The 27,503-nt window shown below is 36.9% G+C and overlaps 2 protein-coding genes across 2 annotated transcripts; one reads left to right on the forward strand and one right to left on the reverse strand.

The window, feature by feature from the left end:
• LOC113071472 (evolutionarily conserved signaling intermediate in Toll pathway, mitochondrial-like) lies at positions 1-3,583 on the reverse strand. Its single transcript, XM_026244825.1, has 8 exons — positions 3,547-3,583; positions 2,635-2,826; positions 2,129-2,543; positions 1,807-2,030; positions 1,561-1,618; positions 1,043-1,191; positions 550-670; positions 1-464 (listed from the first exon to the last, which is right to left on the reverse strand). Exons 2-8 carry the CDS (start codon positions 2,761-2,763, stop codon positions 217-219), a joined length of 1,344 nt encoding a protein of 447 aa, XP_026100610.1. The 5' UTR covers positions 2,764-2,826; positions 3,547-3,583; the 3' UTR covers positions 1-216.
• A 175-nt stretch (positions 3,584-3,758) lies between these two features.
• On the forward strand, positions 3,759-24,483 carry LOC113071473 (uncharacterized). The gene is made up of 6 exons (XM_026244826.1): positions 3,759-4,228; positions 15,625-15,801; positions 16,287-16,398; positions 18,278-18,739; positions 22,373-22,486; positions 23,546-24,483. Exons 1-6 carry the CDS (start codon positions 4,204-4,206, stop codon positions 23,649-23,651), a joined length of 996 nt encoding a protein of 331 aa, XP_026100611.1. The 5' UTR covers positions 3,759-4,203; the 3' UTR covers positions 23,652-24,483.
• Positions 24,484-27,503: the final 3,020 nt, after the last annotated feature.

The raw sequence follows: 27,503 nt of genomic DNA on the forward strand, positions 1-27,503 counted from the left end.
TATTGTACTGCCGAATCAGTCTATAGCATATCATAGAGCAACTCTACATAACGTAGACAGACCTCGATTCAAAAACTGTTTCATTGACAAGACACAAAATCAGTATCTGGTAACTAAATTAAATATAAGATTTATCATATTAAATTCATGTATTTATATCACGGTCCGTCTTTGTAAAATGCACATCCATCAGCGTGGCTTTGCAACAGAAAACTCTCACTGTTTTACTCTTTGTGAGTGTAGCGGTTCCTCCTCAATAATTGGATCAGTTTCAACCTCCTGCTCAGGGGTTTGCTGAGCATCTGATGTGGTTTGCAGTTCTCTGGGTCCAGATTCCAGTCGGAACACTGTGGGAATCTGACCCAATATGGGACAGGTCTCCTGTAGACCCGAAATCCACTGAGACAGAGTGACCTGGTCTCCCTGACCGGCCATACACATGGCGTAAACCGGCCCCTCTTTCACTGCAGGACCAAATTAACAGACATCACTGTATATATTTGGTGATATACAAACCATTTTATTGAAACAAAGCAATATAAGTCTCACCATCATCTACATCGAATCTGAAATCATCGCCCATGTCTCTTTCCAGGTCGAGTTCCAGTCGCTGTGGGTAGAAGAGACTCTGCTCCGGACCCATCATCTCCAGGTCAAATTCTTCCTCAACCTTCGGGAAAATAAGAGACTAATACATAATCTTGAATGCAAATTATTAAAGAATGAAGTATTTAAACTTTGAAGTATTACACAACTAAGTTTGGAATAATTAAGATTTTTAAAAATGTTTTTTTAAAGCTCACCAATACTGTATTTATTTGATCAAGAATAGAGTTAAACAGCAACATTGTGAATAACTGTTATCTTACTGTAATGTCATTTCAAATGTAATTTATTCCTGTGATAGCAAAGCTGATTTTCAGCAGCCATTACTCCAGGCTTCAGTGTCACATGATCCTTCACAAATCATTCTAATATGTTGATGGGTAGTGTATGTTTTAAGCAAATTCATTAAATGCCATCATTGGCCTAATTACTGTACCGTTTCCTCAGACGGTATAGGGTCTGCCCTGAGCAGGAAATAATGAACACAAGTCTTTCTGAGCCACAGTGGGAAAGGGCCTTCGACAAACACGGGCCTGGATGGATTGTGTTTAGCCAGAAGGGTGCGCTGGTTTGGACTCTGAATACCTGGTAACATAAAAGATATAATGTTTTGTACTGTGTGCTTATTCATTTCACCAAACAGTATCAGAAATCTCTTTTTATGTCAAGAAGCATATACAGTACCAATTCACAAAAATGTGATTTCCAATCATGCTGTATGATGTTATAGAAATCTAATGAAAGCATTACGATTGGTCCTTAGTACAGTGATCAGACTATGGTTAAATACTATATAAGTTGGATAGTATTTGCAGAGAACGACAAAGCATTTTGTGTTTACAAACTGAGTTGTGAGTTCTTATTTTCTGTTGTACAGATAAGATAGAGATGACATACATTTAACACAGAATATTCCTGAAATTTCAAGTTCAGTTATCAGTAATGACTACACACCTACAATATGGGGGCGCATAACTTCTTCACCAGTCTCTGTGATGTCTGTTGATGGATACTGCAATGCATAAAATAAAGCACATTTATCAGACTGAAATTCCAAATATTCAATAAAATTTGTAAAAATGAACACACATACACACATATTTATATATAGCTTTAAAAAATCTAAGTATCCCCAAACGTTTGACAAGTAGTGGTTTCTGCATGTGTGAAGCTGCTTTAAGTTGTAGATTCAATAGTCACCTGATAGATTGTTATTTTAGCATCCAGGTCATCTGCAATCCGCGTAAGACTGAATCGAGCAAGCTCTACTGGGTCACTAGGAAGCACATGTGGGACGGGAAAAGGGTTTGCATGCTTGAATTTGGGAAACCAGTACATGATACGCTGGTACTTCCTCATAGGGTGACTCTTTTCCCCAAATATCTGAGCCAGTAAAACCTTGGTCTCCACATTTGGCATGATACCTGGCAAAATTAAGAAAGCAAAGAATTGGCAAATCATTTAAGAAATGCATCAGTTATTCTTGTTGTTCTTTCTCTCCTACAAAAACACAAACACACACCATAGTTCTCCATCTGCTCCAGCAGCTGTACTCCACACTCTTGCTGCCGTGGGTAGTGATTAAACATCCTCTGAATGAAGTTCCGTGGAACAAACACCTCTTTTGGAAAAACATCCAGGAGTTTGTTGTAAACAGTAATGTCTCGTTCTACTCCAAATTCTGGCATCTTCTTCAGGGCAGCATAAATAAACTCTACGTGGCCTCGTCGCCGAATGTCCTTCTTGCTGAAAACATCCACGACCCTGTTAAAATCAGCCTTAGTCTTTGAGTCTCTAGCGGCTCTCTCAAATAAATCATCATGTGTGACTAAACTTCTGTCTTTTTTAAGCGTCTCAGCTTCAACTGTCTTTTCAAGCGGTGTCTGGCTTGGACGACTCGTGGAGCATACTGCACTGCAGTGGAGTGGTCTCAGAAGCTTAAAATAATTGGAGGGAAAGGAGTGCATTAATGCAGACACTATCGGTCTATAAAGAAGCATTATTCAGAGGTAAGCACTGAGCAGGTACCTGGCCGTATTTGTGCTGTGTTCCAGGGGTTTGAAGATGTGCTCCAGTAGGTGGGATCACTCGCTGTATGGGTGTCCCCAAAAAACGTGCAATGCACTGAATCCGTAACAGCTGACGAGGGGTGTTCATTATTATGACATCACAAACCACAGCCGATGAATTACAAATGTATTGAAATGAGCCTAGGAAGAACTACAGGTAAAAACATAATTATTTTCAGAGAGCATTACTGTCATTTTCATGTAAAATATGTATGCAATTGTTTGTACGTAAATTTGCAATGACCATTTATATCTATCTATCTAGAAATAATAAGTAGTTACCTGTCTTTCTACACGTCCTGATTTTGCCGAGTTAGAGGTGTTCCTAGGTCAACATATTTTGTTGACCCTGGAACAACATTTTACCCCAAAAATATATTCTTGACCATATCCCTACACCTAAATCTAACCTTAACCATGAGTAATCCCTAAAATCAGAGGAAAATAATAGATGAATGACACTGTTGTACAAGCACCAAACTAAACTTCATAAAATCTATAAACTGGTTCTTCAAATCTGTTTGTTTATTTACAATGTTGTTCCAGGGACAACAAAGTTGTTGTCCAAGGAACATGTCTCACTTGGTAAAATCAGGTTCTGCTGTCTTTCTATCTGTCTGTCTGTCTATCTGTCTGTCTGTCTATCTGTCTGTCTGTCTATCTATCTATCTATCTATCTATCTATCTATCTATCTATCTATCTAAGTAATATTAATGCAACATTAAATTTCAGAGTAATTAATTATATAAAGCAAATGATAATCACTTTGTGACATCTAGTACTGCATTTTTCTATAAATGTAATTATCCTATAAAATATAATAATCATATATGCCAGAGAAACGCTAAATAATGCTTTATCAATACTCACGATCACTCAATCCGCTCAGTTCTCATTCTGCTGTCAGTCTTCCTTCTTTCTTTTACTGTCTATGCTTCAGCCGGTGTCTGGTGCGGCGTCTTTCTACGTCCCCCCTGAAACGCCACGAGGAAAGTTACGCTCACATTGGTTCCGGGTCGGGTGTGTTATTCACGACTTTAGCGGTAGATGGCAGAGAGGTAACGTTACAGGATGAAAACTACAGTTGTAAGTTAGCTGTCAAAGTTCTGTTTGTACTTTTTCTTTAACCGGGGTCTGGGACAGTGAACTATACAGTACTAGCGTCGTACTGCGTCTTATTTCAGTTTCGCTTCGTGCAGTTAGAAGGCTAAACCCTTGAACCTCACGCTCTCAAGTCAACTTTACATGGACGCGGTTCCTGGAGTAAATCACGCCCGTGAGATCTTGCCCCATGTGATAGAGACACTCTCTGCTCATTTCCTGGATTCGTGATTTTACAGTTGCAACAACTTCTGAAATCCACAGTGTCTCCTCCGCGTGTTTACTGTGTGAGGGTCCCTCCAGCTCTTGGCAATGCTGCTGTTCACAGCATCTGTGGAGATATGCCTTGCGTTTCTGCCAATGGAATATAACGTTACTAGTATAATCCGATATTTGACAGATCTGTAAGGAGTGTTTGACTCAGCCATGGATGGATCTACGAATAGTCTTGGTGAGTCGATAAACACGGTTGGTCACTTACTATGTTTGTGTCTGTGTAATAGGAATATAAACGATAAACATAGGAAGTTTATTGTTGTAGAACCAACTAACTAGTTGTATAAAGCTTTGGCAACATTTGTGAGCATGAATACGTTTTTTTAACTTAAGTATTTTGAAGAATGTGGTAATTTCAGGGTGTAATAGACAGTTACTAACACTATCAGATTCAGACGTCTCTAGCAAAAATACATTATGCTAACCAAGTTTCCGACAACATATAGTTACGACAGTTATTGTTCTTGTATTAAAACTAAGTTGGTTTTATTTGATAGTAAAACATCATTTTAAACAAGCCTAAACTGGTCTTAGCTAGTCTCCTAGTCTGGTCAGGCAAGCTGGTTTTTAACTGGGAAAGCTAGAGGAGATAGTTTAAAAGTGCACAAAACCCCTTTAAAGCCGGACAACAGACACAGAGCACTGACATCGAAAAGAAATTCAAATTAAAGAAAGATTTTAATAAATTCTTACCCATATTAATTGATTATGCTTTTTAAAAGTAACATTAGACTTAGGAACAGTGGCGTTTTTTTATTTTATTAATTTATTTTTATTATATTATGTTAGTCCTCCGAAAACATGAAAACATTTGCTCACTATTGGATGTCAAATTAATAAATAATATATTGTTCTATAGGCTACATTTTGATTGCACATTTAAGAGTTAACATCATGCAGACTTATATGACGTGTCTACAACAACAACAACTTGTTCATTGCATAATTTTTGTAAAAAACAAAAACAAAATTCCAAGCAATCCTAGTCTCACTTCCTCTGTTGGCTTTCATAGTCATTACCTCATATTGTCTCTTTCCCTGCTTTGAATGTTTCTGACACTCTGTGGCAAGCCATGTTAACAGTAATTTGTTAAAACACTGACTAGGATCTTAAATAAAATTAGTTCAGTAATCCAAAATTGAAAGCAACTCTTCAGCTACTCTTCGGTAATTACTAATTAAATACTAATAATTTGTCCAGTAGTGACTATTCAGTATCTTTTCAGCTAGTCACTAATACTTTTTTATTACATGCAAGTATTTATTTATTTTGCAAACAGTCACTTTGAAATTTGCAACAAATAATTTTTTCAGTCGTTGCTGGTACATAGTCCAGTTTTACTATAGTACTTATTTATTTAATACTAGTACACTGTTATCTACCCTGATACTTGCTAGTAACATTTCAACGTCACTTGTTACAACTGTGCTTTTTCTTTTCATATATATATATACTGACTAGTCAGGATGACCACATTATACCACTTTACTTGTATGATTAAAAATGTTTCTATTAACAATTGGAATCCATATTCAATCACTACTAGACAAAAAAATGAATTAATGCTAAAAAAAATAACTTTTAGTCAGATTGCAAACTTTGCTATTGAATTACTTGCTATTATTTTAAGCGTAAGTATTAGTTGCATAAAATAGATACTAGTTTTTTTTTTTTTTATGAGTAAATGTTTACTCGGCTTGCCATGTGCTTGGTGCCTAGACAGCTTTGTTGGTTATAATGGCAGTTTGTTACATTGCTTGCAGTCTAGGGATACAGTGTTGAATCTCTGCAATGGTGACGCCGCATTTGTTTTTGTTTTGTTGGTAACATGCTGGGCTGGCGGAGAGCAGTAAATGTCATGCAGGAAGCCCTCTGGTATCATGCTTCTACCGCAGATGCTTAATTTCTACCAGCTTGCCTTTCCGTGATGGGTTCTCTGTCTGTCTCAAGTGCCTCAAAGTCTGCATCATGTCAGAAGAGATGATTGGCACAATGTCAGATAATTGGTGCAATCACAATGATTAGCAAGCTGACGCTGTGTCAAAGTGTTAGGTTTTCCACATGTGCTTTCAACGTGTGTTACTTTGGAAGCAGTTTGTAAATGCATCGATTTTAGGTTTGTAATTTCTGATGAAGGAAGGAACTTGAATTAGATTATTAAATCATTATTTCGATTTACACAGTGACCTGTTTTCAATTGAACTTTGTCAAGCTTTCTGAAACCTTGATATATGAATGTAAATAGTTTTGCATAGGCTTCCAAATCATGTGTGGAGATGTGTCAAAAGGGCATTTCCTTGACTTTGACATCATTTTAAAACTCCTACATAGACACACAAACACACACACATAAAAGAAACTGCTATGGAAAAAAGTTTCACTCAGAAATTGCCAGTAAATATTTGCAAAGAAATTGCAAGTAAGTTACACGTTGAATCAAAGCTGAAACTTTGAAGTAGAAAAAACTGCAATGGTGTTTTCTTGTAAAGCGCACTCTAATAATCTGTATTTCATTTAAAACTAAGGTTGTGTACAGAGTTTGTCAGAAATCGTTTTCAGAAATCTTTGAAAGATATGAGTTATTCTTCCTCACTAGTTTTTCTTTTGCCATTATTCATATTTAATGCTTCGGGTTTTGGCATGTTTTGAGAGCATGACAATGTTTCTTCATAACTCACTCGACTCAACTTCTTAACAGAAACAGATCTGAATCGGTTTGGATGAAAAATTAGTTACGGAAAATTGGTATCGACTCATTTGTTTCTGTTTATCCTGTTGAGTCAAATAAATGTAACTGACAAAAATGTTTGGTGAAACGCAAGAAAACCTCCCAGCTGGTTAATATCTTTTTCTTCTTCAAATAAACTCTGGAGGATGATGTATCAAGTTTTCTCTTGCTCTTCGTCTCGTTGTGGGAGGTGAGAATTTGTGTTTGAGTAAGACTGAAGATGCAGGGGCGGACAGTGGTGTACAAGAAGTTCCGCCGTAGCCATGAGTGATGTGATGTAACACTGACAGGAAAGAGAGCAGCAGTGAGAGGTGGGCGAACTCAATTGGAGAAGTATCGCACAGAGCTTATGATACTTTCATTTTATTATATCATGGCTCAAAGTGAAAACAAACATACTAATATTAGATTTTGTGCAAGGCCAGATTTATCCCAAGGTTTGTTGCAATTGTTTTGCATAATCATTGATTGATAGTTGAAATCAAATGCTTCACAGACTTGGTTGAGCTAAGTTGTTTTGCATGGAGCATATGGTTTCGTAAAACCACAGTTGAAATGCAGTCACTCATCAGCATTTATTTTTAAGTGTTTTATTTATTTTAACATCTTTATTTTATTTGGCCTTGGATATTCTCCATGCACTTATGCTTGGGAATCACAGTTACTGTACAATGGCACTTGACCTGGCCTTCTTTCGTGCCACAATGAACCAGAATCGTTGCACATTAAAAATGTACACAATAAGGTCATGTGACGACGTGAAATGCGGCCAATTATGTTGTCCATTATTTACCCATCCAAGCACACACACACCCTGTGAACACACACCTGGAGCAGTGCCTTGTTTAATGATCTGAGTCCGTCTCTAAACATTAGGCCATGACTGTCTCCTTTTTGACCATAATATAGTCATGCATAGCATTGCATAATGCATAGTGTTTCTCATATTTTTTTGTGTGTTCACAATTCAGTAAGCAATACTAGTATTTGATCATGAACATCACTTCTGTTCAAGGGTCTTAGGTAAGATTATCTTTAATTAGTAGGTTGGAAATGCACTGGATTTTTTTTTTTTTTTTACTTTCATCTAAATTTGGGTTGTAATGTCTATATTTAGTGAAGAGTTGTGAAATAAGATATGAGATGTTTATTAGATGTTTCTTTTGTGCAAACAAGATTTTTTTGTTGTTGTTTAGAATGACTTGATAGGTTGATAAACACATCCTTGCGCATGGTTTGCATTTTCGAGAATGTGAGTGCAGAACATGGGAATAAGGGAATGTAATTTGGGACATGGGTTGGCTTTGACATTCAAAGAAACCATGCAGGCCAGTTCCAGATTGGTTCCTCTTTCTTGAATTTACAAATCTGATGTTGTGCCTGCATCTCTGCAGTTATTTTCCTCTGTCAGTTTCTCTTTCATATCAGCGTGACTCTAAATGTACGCAATGTTCCCAATGTTTCCTGCAAAATAAGTCCACTTTGTTCATAAAGTTGTACAGAGTATGCTTCTTTGGCCCTGCAGGTCTCACTGGACTCATTTCATTGGTCTCAGGCTCCACCTATTTGAAGATTTTCAGCTGAGATACAGGATGTAGAGACTAATGTCTCTCACATTTATTACATTAACATTAAGGGTTTGTATTGTGCAAGTGTCGGTTATTATCTTAACATATACTGACAGGGAATGAGATATTAGTGGAAAAAAATATTTTTATTAACTAAAAAATGAAAACAACTTTGCAAAGGTGTTAAAAGTGTCCTACAAAAAGAGTACATACACATTTATTTTTATGTACATTAAAATTTTAAAATATTATTATTAAATGTGATTTCTGTTAAGCTTTAATGATTTTCTGTATCAATTAGTTTAGTTCTTACATTTAAACATTCATTTCAGCTTTATTTTAGTAGTCTCATTTGTAACATTTTTAGTTAAACTAGCAAATATGAGTGAGAGTTATCGCAAACATTTTTCTCAAACATTCTTCCTCACCTGCAAGGCTCATTTGCAAATTTTCATATGCAGAGAGAAAACGAAAGAGAAAAATAAATCAAATCCACATGAACACAAACCACTAATTGATACCTCATGTGCACAGGAGTGCATTTGGCCTGCTCACATCGCTGCCTGAAAGATGTGGCTCAAGAGCATAACCTACAGACCTATATGAAACTCTTGAAAAGAACATGGCTTGGTGTTAATGAAACTGACCGCCACATCTTTGGCCAAGTTTTTAAAACACTTTGCACTTTTAGATTTAGACTGCTGCAGTTTTAGCTGCCAGAAGCATGAGGACAATTAAGTTATCATTGTCCTCATGCTTTTGGTTTCTAAAACGACAGTACTCTAAATTCATGAAGGCCAATTAAAGTATTTTTTACTGTCTGTTGCTATCTCCGCCGTTCTCGCCTACTCTTCTCAAATGCAGACAGACTATGCCACATAATTGTGGCCTTGTCAGCGCCAGCATTACCAGCCCACTGCCATTTTCGGCATTGCTGTGGACATGCTGGCTTGATTTTAATAGGTGAAATCAAAAAAACAAACCCTTATAATTTTTTTTATGAGTGCTTCTTGACCATAATAGCAGCAAGGCATTTAGTACTTGGAGGACTACTGTTGGATAGTCATGCAGAATTGTACATAAACGGACACTGAATTGAAACACAGTTTTTTGCTGAAATGCAGTGAATTATGCTAACCAAGCTCCAAGTATTAAACCTTAGCTGAACTTAGCTGAAATATAATTTAGGCAACTTTACACAGCCAAGTTAAGGCTGCTCGGTGCTTGCTAAAAAACCTGCATGAAGAACCCACTTATACTTTTCATCTACACTGTAAAATAGAGGTGCTCCGATTGATCGTCTACTGATCGCTATCGGCTGATAATGGCTTGGCGAAGTTTTATCGGTGGTCTCATAGGCGCTGATCTAATAAACCGATCTTAAACTGACGACGCACCTGCAGTGAGAGGTTTGGCATGACATGTAGTGGTACCATCTCAATCCATGTCCGGAACGGGTAAAATAATTATTTGCGTCTGCACAATAAGCGAGCTGCACAGTTCACACAGGAATTTTTAATGATCCCAAAACCATTGATTAGCATGCTCAGGTGTGTTTGACTTGGGTTAGAGCCAAACTGTGCACTGCATTGGCCCTCCAGGGCAAGATTTGAATAGCCCTGCCATACAGTGATGCAGCCGGTCAGAATGCTCTTTTTAGTGCAGCGGTAGAAGTTTGACATGATGTCAGAGGAGATGTCAAACATCTTCTGCCTCCACAGGAAGTAGAGACGCTGACAGCCTGTTCTCAATATGATCTTTCAAGTGTGGGCCCCAAGAAAGATCCTCAAAGATGTGAATGCCACGGAACGTGTAGCTCTTGACTGTCTCTACTTCCTGTGCATTGATGTGAATGGGACAATCTCTCTGAGACTTCCTGTAATTCACGATCATCTTTTTGGTCTTGCTGACTTCCTGTAATCCATGATCTTCTCCTTGGTCTTGCTGGCCTTTAGAGAGTGATTGTTTTTAGCACACCATGCTGTGTGTGCATTTACTTCATCTCTGTAGGATGTCTTATCACCATCAGTGATGAGTCCTGAGATAGTTGTATCATAAGCAAATTTGAAGATGATGTTGGAGCTGGACTTCGCAGATCAGTTGTAAGTAAACAGTTAGTACAAGAGAGGGCTAAGTACACATCCCTGTGGGGCACCAGTGTAGAGTGTGAGTGCGGAGGATGTGTGGTTGCCAATTCTGACCACCTGGGTTCTGACTAAGATCCTTCAGTTTGGCTAGAAGTTTGGTAGGGATGATGGTGTTAAATGCAGAGCTGTAATCAATAAACATAGGTGCCTTTGCCCCCCAGGTGTTTCAGGGCAGATTGAATGATCATTGCAATGGCATCGTCAGTGGATCTGTTAGTCCAGTAAGCAAATTGGAATGGGTCCAGGGTGTCAGGTAGTGAGGGGCAGATGTGTGATTTTAACTAAATGTTCAAAGCACTTTATGATGACTGATGTCAGTGCTATGGGGTGGTAGTCATTCAGGCAGGAGAATGGAGGGTTTTTTTTGGGCACTGGGATGATGGTTGTCTGCTTGAAGCATGTGGGGATCACTGTCAGTCTCAAAGAGAAACTTTGTGTTTGGTTAGAAACAGAGGGCAGGTGTCATGATCAGCGGGTATTTTCACAGCAGGGGATGTGTTGCCTGTCTCGAAGCAGGGCATAAAATGAATTGAGTTTGTCCAGTAAGGAAACAAAATAAAGGTTCTAAAAGGCAGTTTTCATAGCGATGCAATAGAAGAACCATTTTGTGCAATGGAAAGGTTTCATGGATGTTAAAGGTTCTTCATGGAACCAGTGATGCCAATAAAGAATAAACAGTGTAGAAGTAGTTATAAAGATTTACTCCAGTCAGAATGTGTGGGAACTTCACATATCAAAGGGCTGATTGGATTACGTTAATATGAATAGATTGGATCCATGAGACATCTGTTTCTCATTATTAACCATTTGGTTATTCTCATTCAAACAGGTGTTTAGACAATATGGTGAGTTAAAACTTTTGATATAGACAAAACTAACCATGTTAAACAGAGCACTTCTTTGTTCCTTTCTTTTGATTACTGTCCCAACCAGTTGGGTTGTTTTGTATTACACTACAATTCGCTGTGCTGACAAACAGTGTACTTGGCAACTCTGACCTTTTGTTTGGTGACTGCAGTGAATCTACTACAGAGAGACCATAGGTAACCTATTGAACTTTGTAGAAAACACTGTTAACACTTTACCAACAGCATTCTTTACTTTTTATTTTTTGATGGAACAAAATACTGTTGTGAACTATTGTACTATTGTAACTATTGTAATACTGTAGAGACCCATTGTTTGAAAACAAGAAATATACATAATTCTTGATGTAAGTTACACACAGCAGTAAGTAGCATTTTGAATTTGTCTAAAATTAGACTGTTTCACCAATTTATAGCTAAAGTTTGGGGTTTAAGCTCCGTTTTGTGTAGATAAATTGTTCTGGTTGGATTCCCTTTAAGTTGGAAACCCTATCCTGTTTTGTTTTTTTTATCTTTGACAGTTTTTGAAAATTGTGTGGGGTGTTTATTTATTTTTTATTTTTTTATCATTCTTGTGTTTTTGATAAATGTGTCACACAAATCAAATAAAAAATAATAATTCTGTAGCACACTTATAAAACTTTCCTTAAGTTCCTGGTTGTTATTAAAGAAAATACTCTGTATTTAAAAACTGGTTTTGGTATCAGCTTGGAATGTTACGACATCTTGGTGGATCTGCATTTCAATTATTCCTGCTATTTGCTATGACATGAACGTTGTTTGATCGTATCTTAGATCTTTTGATTCTTTCGTGTGCATGTATCTGCCTGCCTTCAGAGACTGTTGAGCCACTTGGAGCTCAGCCAGAGGTTGGTCTGGATGTAAAAATGTGTTGCCACATCCTTGTTCATTTGTCTGTGTTGCTCTGTGTGAAATTTGTTGAAATGTCAGACTGACTCACCCATGCAGCCCTGTATTTGGCAACTTCCATTGTTAACTTCCATTGTTAACCCCTTTGTAATGTAAAATCTTCTGGAAAAGTGCTATTTAACTGACTTGTCCACCCAAAAGGAAAGCTGGTTATACGGATAGACATAGAGTTTTGAAACTGAGTAAATAATGACAGAACTCTAATTTTGTGTTGACCTATTCCTTTCAGACAAATAGTGTTATTTTGTCCACATGATGTAACTCATCACCATCTGCAGTCATAATTTAAAGTTATTTAATAACAACAGGGCTGTTCAATGATTTGTAGCTTTCAAAGTGTATCATTAATCTCAGGTTCTTTCAGTAGTTTCACTTTGAGTCCATATTTGTTGGCGCTGTGCACTCCTAGCACTTTGGCCCTGTTTAAATCTGTTCGGTATATTTGTGGTTTTGGCCTCTGGTTGGTCTTGTGAAACCGAAAAATATGTTAGCTCGAAGAGAGCGTCCCACATCTTCAATGAATCCATTGTGGGAAGAAATCAGAGGAGTCAAGGTTCTCATCCAGAGGCATTGAATAGCCCTGTTAGTACGTCTCTGTGAGTGAGAGAAAAAGAATGTTATAGGCTTCATTTTTGTTCCTATCTGAAAGAGCACAGGATGTATTTGTGGTTCAGGAAGTCTGGACCTTTGGTTATCTACACGTCCTGTTGTATTTCAAAGAACTTGAGCCAATCATGCAATAAAATGGGTCGTGTGTCACCTTGGTTTGTTAAAGCTAAATTAATATCTGACTGAAATCTGGTTTATATTGTGTCAGACTACAATTTAGTTTAAATATCAAAGGAGGTTTTTTTATTACTTATTTGAAATCTCTCAGAAAATAATTTAGGTTACATTTACACAAGTGCGTTTTCGTTTTAAAATCAAGCATAACTTTTGATATGGTTACACCTGTCGTTTACACAACTTCGGTGTTTTCAACCTGAACTTTCAAAAACGCAGAAGACACCGTTTTAGAAGACCAAAACAAAGACTTTTGAAAACAATGGCATGGCTGCACACATTCGCTCTGAGTATCCTTGTCGACCGTGTAAACAATAATAATATGCATGAATGGTCATGTGAAATGCTTTTTAGGTTGCGTAGTGGGGACGGAGATAATTTCGAAAATGCCAGTGTAGACAAGAATCGTTTTCATTTTAAAATGCCGCTTTAAAACGAAAACGCTCTAGTGTAAACGTAGCCTTAGACTTCTCTCTCAGTTTGTAAAAATGTAAATCATAACAACATTACAGTGTACCTGAAGTCAAAGTCCATCCATAGGGAAAGGTGTTGCACCAAAATAAACTTTAAAATAAAAGATTTAAGTTTTATGTTCATATAAGACTAGTGTGATAAATTCAGTCAGGATTTGATAATTCAGTTTGTTTATTTGGAGAAATTTTGACTATTTTTTTATGTGGAATAATATTGTGTAAGCATCTATAAGCTTCTTTTAAACCTCCTGCAATGTTTGTTTTACTTTAATATAGTTAATCTAGAAAATCTGAACTTGTTATCTGTGGTACTCAACAAAATGCTGTCGATGCTGTCAATAGGGTTTCAATTGCATTGAAGATGCAACATTCTTTTAAAGTATCTATTTACTTCCAAAATAAAAATGTCCTGCCAATTTACTCACCCCATGTCTTCATGAAGAGACATGTTTTTCTGTCTCCGGTCACAAAGAAATTAAGGTTTTTGAGGAAAACATTCCAGGATTTTTCTCCATAATGGGCTTCAATGGTGGCCAACAGGTTTCAGTGCAGCTTCAAAGGGCTCTTCACGATCCCAGCTGAGGAATAAGCATCTTATCTGCACTCATTTTCAAAAAAAAAAAAACATATATATAATTTTTAACCACACATGAATGCCTTGCACTAGCTCCGCGACGCACATCTGAAAATCCACTCATTATATAATCACATTAGAAAGGTCACGCAAGGTTAGCTCTTCGTCTATGTATACTACAGTTCAGAAAGGTAGGGTAGGGCAAAAAACTCCTCCAACTTCAAAATCATCTTACATCATTGTTTTATCTCTTTTGTAAAGGGTGTTTGACTTTCTTTGCACAATTGTTTTGTAATGACAGGGTCAGCGCTTCGGTGACCTTTCGAATGTGATAACATAATGCAGGAAGTTGAGCTAGTGCAAGATGAGCATTTGTGGTTGAAAAGTATAGACATTTTTATTTTATTTATTTATTTTAGAAAATGACCAGTCGTTTCACTAGATAAGACCATTATTTCTTGGCTGGGATCGTGTAGAGCCTTTTGAATCTTTTGGATCTTCAGCCCGTTGGCCACCTTTGGAGTCCATTATATGAAGAAAAATGTTTTCCTCAAATACCTTAATGTCTTTAACACTTAAAGAAAGACCTGAACATTTTAGATGACTATGGGGTGAGTAAATTATCAGGAAACTTTTGTCCCGGAAGTGAACTAATCCTTCAAGGCACATGATGACAGCTTTGAATAAACCATTTACATTTTCAAGACAGTAGTCCAAGGCCCAGTCATGGTTCACTACTACTGAAGCTCAGTTCTGTGTAATTCAGACAATAAAGGGTGTTCATTGAAGAGAAAGAGCTTCAGGCTTGAAATCTTGCGGCAGAAATACATTAGTCAATAATTCCAGGTGATCAAGGCAAAATGAAATGGGTTTGTTTGTGGGAGAAGATGTCAGGAATACTAAATACTGTATTGTATTTTACACAATGATATTTTATTTTATACACCTATTTTACAATGTTTTTAATGTTTCTGCTTTTATGAGGAATCATGTGTAGTTAGTTGAGGAACTTTAAATGTTGCATATAAATGTTTCCATGTGTGTTTGTTCTTGTGTGGCCTATTGTAACTAGGAGAATAGACCTATATCCCTGTTTAAATATAACAAACACATCCCATCTATTGTGCAGAAGCCTAGAATTCACTGAAGCCTAAAGGGCAGAACATTTCAGTCTGTGGCCATTGCACCAAAGACTAATTACACTCATGCAGATTGTATTACGTTCCAAGATTTAAGACATCAAGAAGCTTAAAGAAGCATCAAGAAGAAAATTAATTAGTTTTTTTGCATCACATTTGCTATAGTGCAAATATATTATGTTTTATTGTTTAAATTGTGAAGTATTTAAGTAATTATACAAAAGAAAAGTAAATAGTGTTCTGCCTTTATTTTTATGCTGATTTGAATTTTAAAGAGTGCATCTTTGTTTCCCCCTTTTTTTTAGTTTGACATGTTCTGTCATCTTTCAATGTGATTTTTATTTTTCATTGTTGTCTTCTAGATGATGTGTCTGCAGAAAGCAGCACAGAGTTTCCTGACAGGCTGTCTTTAATGGAGGTGCGCCTCCAAGCACAAGAAGATGAAATAACGCTACTGAAGTCCTCCTTGGCCGATGCCTTGCGTACACTCCGCCTACATGACCAACAGATACCCCTGCTTAAACAGCAGCTGATTGCTGGTAAGAGGTTTGTTAAAGGAATAGTTCATCCAAAAATGAACATTTTCAGAAATGATTTTCACCCTTAGGCCATCCCAGGTGTAGATGTGTTTGTTTCTTCAACAGATTTGGAGAAATGTAGCATTACACCACTTGCTCACCAATGGATCCTCTGCAGTGAATGGGTGCCGTCATAATGAAAGTTTAAACAGCTGATAAAAACATTGCAATAATTCACACGACTCCAGTCCATCAGTTAACATCTAGTGAAGTAATGCTACATTTCTCTCAATTTTTTCTGATAAAAAAAAACAAGTAGATCTTGGATGGCCAGATTTCAACAGATTTTTATTTTTGGATTAATGATTTCATTGTGTTACTATAAAGGCACTGCAACAGGTTTATTGGTATTTTGAATGTATTGCAACAGATTTTATTGCATTGTTTTACCTTAATTAAAGAAACTGCCATGAAGAAACTTCACTCATGTAAATGTGTGTGTACAGTGAACCCTGCTGCAGCCCGAGTGTTAAATCATTCCTGTTATGTGGATGGATTCTCTAAACCTTGCAGACTGTCTACAAGCTCACTTGACGGATTTCACCACACACCAAACAGGTATACAGAAGATTCTGGAAAGTATAATTTACTTTAATAATTTACGCAATTAAATGGATACTCCACCTCAAAATGATTAATGACAAAATGTTCATTTTGGGGTGGAGTATCCCTTTAAGCAGTTTCCTGTCTCGGTACATTAAATGTGCACTTGTATTACAAGGTTTTAAAGACAACAGAAAGTCAGCTCACAGTCGCACAGTCATTTATCAAAATATCAGTCATCCACAAATGAAATTCAGTTACGGCTTGACGTTTCAGATATGCTTGATGATACTGAGAAGAAAAGCTTTGTGAAAATCAGTTTGGCCGCCCACACGTTTAATACAAAGAAGCAGAGCAACATTCCTTGGCAAGCTGCATATTTGGGACATTCTGAAAAGCATTCAGGGAAAAGGAGAGAACAGTGAAAACTGTGTTATTTGTGTTCATTATAATATCAATGTTACTTTAATGAGATTTTCTAATTTATATGGTGGAAAATGTAAATGACAGTTCTTCTTCCTTCTGCTGAACGCAAAGAAAAATATTCAGAAGAACATCTTAAAGTGCCATTTTGACATAAACTAAGGCCATTGAGCTCTAAACACCAATAACAAATAGCACCATAAACCAGTGGTTCTCAACCAGTGATCCAGAGGAGCCATAGAATAACACACAGTTCTTGAAACTTCTAGAATCATGGTTCTTTGAATATATCAGTAGTTTTTATTAATAGTTTGAAACCAAGCAGCTTTGTTATAATTACAGCAGAAATGCTAAAAAAAAATAATCTCAGAATACAGTAAATGGAGATGTCTTTAAATGTTGTGTTGGACAGCTGGATCAACAAGTCTTTCTCATGCAGTGCTATCATATGGCTTCAAAAAACTTTTAAACTGTAATGTCCAAGTTGCATGGACTACTTTCATGATGCTTTTAAATTTTTTTAAAGGAATTCTCCACCCTGAAATGAAAATTTTGTTATTAATCACTTACCCCCATGTCGTTCCAAACCCGTGAAAGCTTAGTTTGTCTACCGAACATTATTTTAGATATTTTGGATGAAAACCGGGAGGCTTATGACTGTCTCATTAACTGCCAAGAAAGTTACACTGTCAAGATCGTCAGAATAGTCCATCTGCCATCATTGGTTCAACCGTAACCTTATGAAGCAATGACAATACTTTTTGTTAAGGAGAAAACAAAAATAATGATTCCAACAATTTGTCTCCTCTGTGTCTTCCCACATCACGGTAGCACCATTTTAGAGAATATCCGTTGAACGCAAACTGCGTACCTCTTCTGTGTCAGCCACGCCACAAGGATAGACGAGCATACATTCAACTCATAATCAACAAAATGCCGCTACGGTGATGTGTGGAGAGCCAGAGCAGACAAATTGTTGAATAAAGTCATTTCTTTTTTTCTTTGTGTACAAAAAGCATTATTGTTGCTTCATAACATTACAGATGAACCGCTGATGGCAGATGGACTATTCTGATGATGCTTTTCATTCTTTTCTGAACATTGACAGTGTAATTTACTCGGCAGTCTATGGGACAGCCAAAAGCCTCCCGGTTTTCATCCAAAATATCTTAAATTGTGTTCTGAAGCATTACGGGTTTGGAACAACATGGGTGTAAGTGATTAATGTCAAAATTAAAAAGTTCTGGTTGAGTAAACCTTTTAAGCTTTATAGCCTCAAAAGCATTTTGGATATTATGCAATATCTGTGTTTGTGTTCCATGGAAAGACAGTCATAGATGTTTGGAATAACTTGAGGATAGGTAAATGATTGCCGAATTTTCATTTTTAGGTTGTTGCGTTCCCTTTAACCGACAAGCATCATGTTGAGAAATCCTTCATTTTAAACACTCTGTTCTTTTTGTGTATCTAGCCATATCTCAAACACAGCTGAAAACGGGGAGGGCGGGGCTAAAACCATTTCCAGCTACAAACCGAGTACTAGTGACAGGTGCACTCAGACTGAGCCATGGATCCCCAATCACGAGACTGTCCCGCTGGCCCTGACACGGGCCATCCAGAGTCTCTCCCTGGAGGATGCATTACCTGAAAGCATCCAGTTCACCGATGAAACCCCGATCAAACTCCGTGGAGAGGAGGAAGATGCCTTTGAAGAAGAGATGGGGAAGGACCAAACCTGGAGCTCCTCCGTAGAAGAAACCATCCAGCCCACCACAAACAGAACCCTTCAGCAACAGCAGAGCAAATGCAGCGAGGACAGCCAGGGTTCAGGCCCTCAGACGCCAACGTCCTCCTCGCCCGCACCCCCAAAAGAGCTGGCATCCAGCCCACACGGAGGCCCACTCTCCTCCATTCGGGAGGAAGAGAAAATGCTGTGCGTTGACCCCCAAAAGTGGAGTCAAGCATTGGCTGGCTGCTTGAATTCACTGCTTCTGGTTTTGGTGTTAATCCTAACATTAATGCTTACGTTGCTGCACAAACCAAAGTTACAGCTTGTTGGGACAGCTTTGGCTCCCAGATTGAGCTATATTTACAAAAAATGCATTAGTGGATAGTCAAGGAATCAGCGGGAGTGTGTAATTTAGCTCAGCCATGATTTTTTAATGAGGTTGTCAATGTTTGTACCTCAGTTTTAGAATGAAACCTTTTATTTGTTACATTGCTAGTGGATGAACAAGTTTAAATAGCTTCAAAATAGATGCGAAAGCTCATTTAAACTTTCAAGAGCTATTTTTCAAATGCATAACTTTTTAATTGACGTTAATTGTTTTTTTTTTAATGCATTTTGCAGACGCCTTTATCCAAAGCAACTTGAATTGCATTTAAGATGGATTTCCTTGGAATCATTTCTTGCACCATTGAGCTGTTACAGTAATATACAGTATCAGTCCTTTATTTATACCAGAGACAGACGTTTGTATTCCTAAGTGTGCTTTAGGCCATGACTATATTGATGACCTTTTTGCATTCATTCAGCTCTTTTAATGAGAACAGTTCTGTATAAACAGTGTTCTACATTTATTTTTGGATCAAGTTAATGCTTTGACTTCTTTGGAAAGGCTAGGTATGCATGTCCGTTAACATGTTGCAAGAACAGTGCAGCATTCCATGATAAGCGCAGCAATAAAAACCGTCATCTAGACCCGTCGACTCTCCTTCAGGTGAATAAGGAACATATAAGATCGCTGCAAAAGCCAAAAAGCTGTCATTGTGACAGGAATGCCTGAGTAGATTTGTCAAAACAGCTCCATGGAATCTTGTCTGTAACATGGTTTTGCAGAAAAACAAAAGCTCATGACTGGCGCATTAAAATCAAACTAACCCATCATATAATCTCACTTAATCTTATAAACAGAGCAAACCTCTTGATTCATTGACTGATTTATCTGCATGCTTGCTTTGGGTGGTCTTTCGCCTAAATGTCTTCTTGGTTCCCACAAATGTAATGTTCCATGTAAACAGTGCTTTACAGATAATTATGTCTCATCCCTTCCTGGTATCCTTGCATGGACATCAAGCAAAAGAGGTATTGGGTTTATAAAGTTATGTGGTGCTAGAATGCTGCGGTAGATTGTTTTGCAACCGAGCACCAGGCAAAACTAAACAATGCTTGCATCGTTAAACATTCATGCCTTGTTTAGTTTCAGCGCAAGAGGGAAGTAACCAAAATGTGACCAAAGAATGTATGTAAATATGTGGTTTACAAATGCACAGCGTGAAATCCCAAAACCTAGCTGCCCATAATTAATTACTAATTCATGGTAATGTATGAATGTGAGACACTTAACAAGATACTGGAAGATTATGTTGACAGAGAGTTAAAAATGACTATTAGTGGCCCCCTAAGCTGCCGTTGATGGTGTCAGATGGTGGTCTGTGACTTGTCACTCTTCTGCTGGATTAGCACTGAAAGGTGCTGTAGGGAACTTTTGTAAAAAAATATTTTTTACATATTTATTAAACCTGTCATTATGTCCTGACAGTAAAATATGAGACATATAATCTGTGAAAAAATCAAGCTCCTCTGGCTCCTCCCAGTGGTCCTATTGCCATTTGCAGAAACTCCATCGCTCCCGGTAAAAAAATAACCAATCAGAGCTGCGGTCCGTAACTTTGTTTGTGTTCAAAATGTAGAAAAATGTATATAATAAGCGAGTACACCGTGAATCCATTTTCCAAACCGTGTTTTTGGACTTGTCCTGAATCACTAGGGTGCACCTATAATAAGTGTTTATATTAGGACTATTTTAGATTGCTTCGGGGGTACCGCGGCGGAGTAACCCAGTACCTTTGTGATTCTTCAAAGACATAAACAGAGAGAAGTAGTTCCGGCTACGATGTTCTTCCGCAAGACGCAAGCAGTTCTGTTTATTAACCGCTAGAGATAAGTCAAAAGTTCCCTACCGCAGCTTTAAATGAAAACAAATGTGCAGTTTTAAAGACATTCCATGCAGACAAACTCTGAAACTATCAGCGTACCATGGAAAACACTGGCATAATTTGAATGTAAATTGCAGATCACAGATTAATAGGACATTGACCATATGTTACATACAAAACCAAGTAAGCAAACACATAGTTTACCTTTAGCATAGTATAGTCTTTTTTCTGCCAATACATTGTCTCTTTAATTTGACTTTTATTAGTTTTTGTTTTGTTTTGTTTTTCTGACATAAGTAAATAAATTATTTAGCAAAAGTGACAGTAAACGTTATAATTTTACAAAAGATTTCTATTTCACATAAATGCTGTTCTTTTAAACTTTTAACTCATCAACACATCTTGGAGAAAAATATTAAGCAGCACAACTGCTGAAAAATCAGTCTTGTAAACACAGGAATAAATTACATTTCAAAGTATTTTCTAATAGACAACAATAGTAATAATTCACAGTATCACTGTTTTTATTTTATTTATTTATTTATTTTTTTTAGAAAGTTTAATTTACAAGATTAACAACACAAATAAAACATTAACAGAAGGGAAAAAAAATTATACATATAGCATAAACATAATAATGTATGTGTTCTACAGTGTACAGAACAACCAAGCCAAACAGGTGTTGTTACCTATTTCTAATGCAAATTACACTTTACTTAGATGCGGATGTCTTTATATTCTTTTTATATATCAACTAATTTTCCCAGTCCATTTCAAGTTTTTGTCAACATTAGATTATATTTAAATAGCTCAATAACCAGGATTTCTTCAATTCAATTAGTGTATAATATCACTGTTTTACTTTATTTTTGATCAAATAAATACAGCCTTAGTTTTGCATTATAAACTTTCAAAAACATAAAAAAAATCTTATTTTTGAACTTCAAACTGCATTCGACAAAGTACATTAGAGAAGAATAATTAAATGAACACTTATTTTATTAAACATTTGTACATTATCAACTTATAAGTCTTTCTCAAATATTATATAACAGTCTAGGTAGTGTGTTGGTCTGATGCTCATTTCGACGACTACTGTGTAAAATGTGCCATAAAAAGTGTGACAGCATTCAGCTTAATTTAAGAGTGGACAGCCCCCTTTATCAGATGACTTTCACTTCTCTATCTGTCACCGCAAGTATCATCATTGGTCACATGACCACAGATATTTCCTGTTTCATGCAGCTTTTATTGGATGTCTCTTAGGGTATTCAGAAGAACAGGAAATAGGGTGTGCTAAAGGAAACAATCCCTCAGTGAGCACAGACTCACACTCCTGCACACATAAGTTTGAATCCATTTTGACGTAAACATTGCATTCAATCACTGATATCTGATTTATTTGCATGGTTTCGTCTGCATGATTGTGGGTAGTGGGTTTGATTTTGCATGCTGCACGTCCAAACTTGATGGGTCTCATAAATGGAAACATGCTGAGCACATTCTGTCAGTTCTGTTACTGCATGTTAGCATGCTCATAACTGCATTGACGTCTTCTTGCATGCGCTCTGTGAATCTGATTTCACGGCACATGCAGAGAGTAACTAATGTCTCTTTTTGAGATCAGGGTGAGAAGGAACAGCGAGAAAAGCAGAGACTCCCAAGACAAGACCAAACAGCGGCTTTCTAAGAAAGCGGCCTCCTCTACAAACTTACTCACACGGTCTCCGAGTCTGGAGAGGTGAGAGACGTTGTTTTTTTCTGTTCAAGCATGCACTTTCACATAGCGGAAAGTTTCACAGTAATTGAATAATTTAAATTCTATCAGCACAATCTACGAGATGTTGTCGGTTTCTACAGAAAATCTGTATGACTCATCCCTCAGTTTACAGAAACAACATGTATGCACAATTGATGTCCAAGGGATTCAAAGAATATTTTAATGAAAGTGTTTACAATGTTTCTTTCCTGAAATATGTGTTTTTGAGTTGTAAAGTTGTCTAAATCATCCTTTCCTGTGGGTGGAGTTTCCTCCATTTAAACAACACTTGTAGAAAGTAGTTATGTCCATCCTCGTTTGGATTTCATGTAAAATGTTAACAGGTTTAGCAAATTTTGTCAGTTGGCCCATTGCATAAAAGTGTGCAAGTCATCAGACAAAATGTAAGGCACCTAGTATTCCCATTGTGCTTAATTTTTGTAATTTAGAGTGCCATCGATGGTTTTAATAGAGATTAATGGAATAGTTCACCCATAAATGAAAATTTCCTGAAAATGTCCCCACCCTCAGGCCATCCAAGATATGATGAGTTTGTTTCTTCATCAGAACAGATTTGGAGAGATTTTCCATTACATCACTTGCTCACCACCAGATCCTCTGTCTGTTTGGACTCTCATTATGACGGCACCCATTCATTGCAGAGGATCCATTGGTGGGCAAGTGATGTAATGGAAAATCTCTCCAAATCTGGTCCAAATGTTCTTTTTTGGGTGAACTAAATCTTTGTTCAAATTAAATGTTTCTGTGCACTTCATGGAAACCTTGTAATCGTGGAATTTTCTGCAAAATGTGTCTTCAATGAATCTTTTTCTCTTTCAAAAATCAATTCAATTCAATAAACTCAGGTATTGTTTCCAACATGAAAAACAGTCAAAGAAGCTGGCGTGACATTAAAAAAAACATGACATTTGTGAAAGTTGAACTGAAGGGTTGATGCGACTGCCGTGTTAATATATATGTTCTATGTTCACTGTGTTAAATGATTAATTCACTAATTAGCTGATGTGTTTGTCTCCATAGCCGGTCAAAAGACCTTCTCTCCAGTGCAGGTAACAAGACATCTCTCTCATTCTCTCACCTTCTTTTTCTTCATTCATCTTTTATGAACATTTCTAAACCGCATTGATCTTAGCAGCCTAGCTTTGTCATAATTCAGGCTTGCATTAATCATTTTCTACTTCAGTTTCCGAATAACTTGTGCCTCTTATATAGAGATAGTCAGCCCTTTACAATACTCCGTTCTATTCTATTTCCTTGTGTGCTAGATTACTGGAAAAGCTGTCATGTGTTATGAATATAAGACACTTTTAACCTTTCACTCAACATGTAGTCATTGTCTTTTCAGTTTCCCACAATCAGGATTGTCAGGTTTTCATTTCTTGAATAATTAGTTTTTTAATCAGTAACACACAGTCTTTTAATCTCTTCACATATAAACCTATGGATTCAGAATAATGTAACATTGCTCGTAGCACACAGTAATTATCTTGATATGTATTGATGAAGGCAGTGTATTTAAACACAAGTGCTGATTTGATTGCTGCTGCAGCAGTGGTACTTTCAATGATATCAGTTAGAAAGCAAAACTTCTCAGACAGTTTTTCTATGCTGACTGTTGGCACACTAAAGCAGAGCACACTATCAGCAATCTAAATCCCTCTCTGAGGAATGGCATCTCGTAAAATATTTGAATCTCTCCTTTTATTTTTTCATTGCAAAAACACAGTTGCACCAGAAATGATTGAACTAGTTACCCTAATCCCAGCCCATCTAATATCACTTTTGATCAGTTTAATGCATCCTTGCTGAATATAAGTAGTAATTTCTTTAAAAAAAAAATTACAAAAAATCTTACTGACCCCAGACAGTGTATCAGTTCATACACCCCTTTCAGTAGCTTTATGGACCCCAGGTTGAAAAGCCAATTGATAACTGAATAAATATATGTTAGAGAGCAGATTTTGTCTAAATGCATTGCAGTGCAATGTTCTCACAACAGCAAGCGTGACTCAGCATAGCCTAATGTAAATTATTTTAACAAGCCATTAGTGGCTTCATCTCTATTTGTTTGTTTATTCATTGTTCATGTATAGATGCCGGTTTCCCTTTGCAGTGAGACACAGGAGTGGTTGTGCTCTCGCTGGAAAGTTACTTTCTTTGGTTATGCAACCGCACTACTCTAGATTTCTGTGCAGGATGATGGGTGTCTATTTCCCTTTCCCTGCGTGCCAGATATTCACACCACCGTTTCACAACACTGCCTTAGCCATTTTATTTGTGTGCGTGTGCCGTTTTAATAATTTAGTCACCTGCGCTATTTAATGGCTGGGGAAAGTCATATCTCCGCTCTACATCAAACATATGTTGTTATTCCTTCGGGGATGAAACTGACACATTTGTGGAATGTTGTTTCGCCATCACCTGTGCGACATCTATCTGATAACATTGATAAAAGGGTCCTTCTGGAGTCGTATGTGGGTTAAACTCAAAACCATACGGGATATTCCCACTTTCTCTTGTATCAAAACAACCCATATTATATAAAAGATCTTCGAAGGTCAGTGATGTTTTGATGCAGACTTTGATTATTAGTTTGTGGCTGTTGCATTTAATGTCATTCCTTTGCAGTAGACACACAGATTACTTGCTTGCTTCATTGCTTTTTAAAAGCCCTTTTAAAAACAAAGTCTACCTCTCAGTGCAGTCCAAAACCAGGACCTGACACCGATGAGTCAGAGAGGTGTTCTCATTGGAGCTCCCTGTAGAGTCAGTTGGGCCGCAGGAATTCCTAATGTGTTTTGCAGCTGCAAAGATAATGTTTGTTTTGCGTTTTTATCTTGGACCAGGATCGTCAGGGGTCCAGGGAGAGGAACGCAGGGTAGGTTTCAATTATTGTTTTCATTGGAACTAATTGTTGGACTTAAAAATATTCTGTATAAAATATTGTAATAGAAACCATTATATTATTATTATTATTAAGTTCTATAAATTGTATTCTTGAAGTTAACTAATCCAAATGATAGTACTCGTTTGCAACTGGCAACTGTAGACATCAGAATCATTTAGATTTTTTTGTATTTTCATATTGTGCATTTTCCACTTTATTTTGCTCACAGGTCAGTCAATCAAGATGTTCATCCGTGGACGACCAATCACAATGTACATTCCTTCAAACATTGCCGAACTACGAGGAGCTGAAATGGAACTCCCCTCACAGAAACTGGATCTGGATTGGGTGTATCCTAGAGCAATTGTTTTTTTGTTTTTTGTTTATAATTAATTACATTTTAATTACTTAAAATGAATTAAGTTGTAAATATGGATTTGCTTTTGTATAAATTAAAAGTTATTATAAAATTAAAATAATTGTAAATGTAAAAAAGTATTAAAAAAATAATAATAATTCCCATTAAAATCACATTGCATTGAAAAAAAAAATCTTGATGCATTTTTTTTATGGCATCAGTTTATGCCTAATCACCTGTATGTTAAAACTGATAAATATGCAGATAGTTCCCCTAAATTTTACTTATTGATTGACAGCACATATTCTTCCAATACATAGAAAATGTATCATTTAATTTGGCTTATGTTTTCTCAGTTTCATATTTTTTAGGGAGTATATACTTATTTTACCTCATGTTGCTAAGCACAGTGACTTAGATTTTCCTTTATCTAATGCATAAATATTAGCAAATGTTCCTTGACCTTTTTATTCTCAGCTATGGTTACCGGGGACGGGACTGTCGAGCTAATCTTACCTGTTGCCGTCTGGAGAAGCAGTTTATTTTATTGCGTGCGTGGTGGTTCTGTATCATATCAACAACCCAAACGCAAGACATTATCAGAAGCACACAGACTGGTGTCAGATGGTGAGTTTGAAGAGTTATTAGATGTGCACCTAATTTCGTCCGGATTGTTATGTTCTTACTTTTTTTGTTGTCATGTAGTCTTGCCATCCCACCCAGACAAGGTGCGTGTAGCATCCGGACAGACAGCAGGAGTAGACAAAGATGGCAAGTGAGATAAACACATAAATAAATCACATTTTACTGATTAACAAGATTAACATTTACAGTGCAAATAATAAATATGTTATGTGACAAACTATTGGGAAGTCAGAATTGTGGTGTGATGTGTTATGCAACATATAAAAACTATTTTATATGGCATTTTACTAATTATATTATTATTTGCATGCATGTAGATTTTATGACGTCAGTATTACATTGAAATATTTGTAAAAAATTAAGTTGATGACTGTTGATTTAAACTGGTGAATTGCTCTGTGTTCCTCTTTTGTAAGTCACTTTGGATAAAAGCATCTGCTAAATGCATTAATGTAAATTAACTAGTGAAGGCAAAATGGTGATTTAAATTGTTAAGAATGAAAAGAAATGGTAAAACAGTCTGTTACATACAATCATACAAACTGTCTATATGCAATCATAAAAACACGTTCATGTTCTTGAGCCAACTTTCTGTGTGTGCATGTGTGTTCGTCAGCCTCTTCAGCCCTATGTGCACATCTGGGACTCCAAAACGCTAGTGACACTGCAACAGATCGGCCTCGGCACATTTGAACGAGGTGTCGGAGCCCTGGCATTTTCCAGTTCAGTGAGTATTGCCCTCCATTTCGCATTCTTTCCAGTTCAAACACAGCAGACAGAGAGAATAGACCGCTGTCCATGTGGATTAAACCGATAGAATATCAATCATGTAAAATAATACTATAATGCAGGATCCAAATCACTTCACAAACATTTCTAGACTATAAACTTTGGCATGTGGCAGTCTTTTGAATAGTACATTTTCAATTATAAATAACTAAATACACAAACATAATATTGCGAAATATGTTACAGGATGCTGGTACATTACTCTGTGTGATCGACGATTCCAATGAGCACATGTTTTCTGTGTGGGACTGGAATAAAAACATAAAGCAAACTGAAGTCAAGGTGTGTATACACACACA

This window comes from Carassius auratus, unplaced genomic scaffold, assembly GCF_003368295.1.
Source record: "Carassius auratus strain Wakin unplaced genomic scaffold, ASM336829v1 scaf_tig00007372, whole genome shotgun sequence".
Lineage (NCBI taxonomy): Eukaryota > Metazoa > Chordata > Actinopteri > Cypriniformes > Cyprinidae > Carassius > Carassius auratus.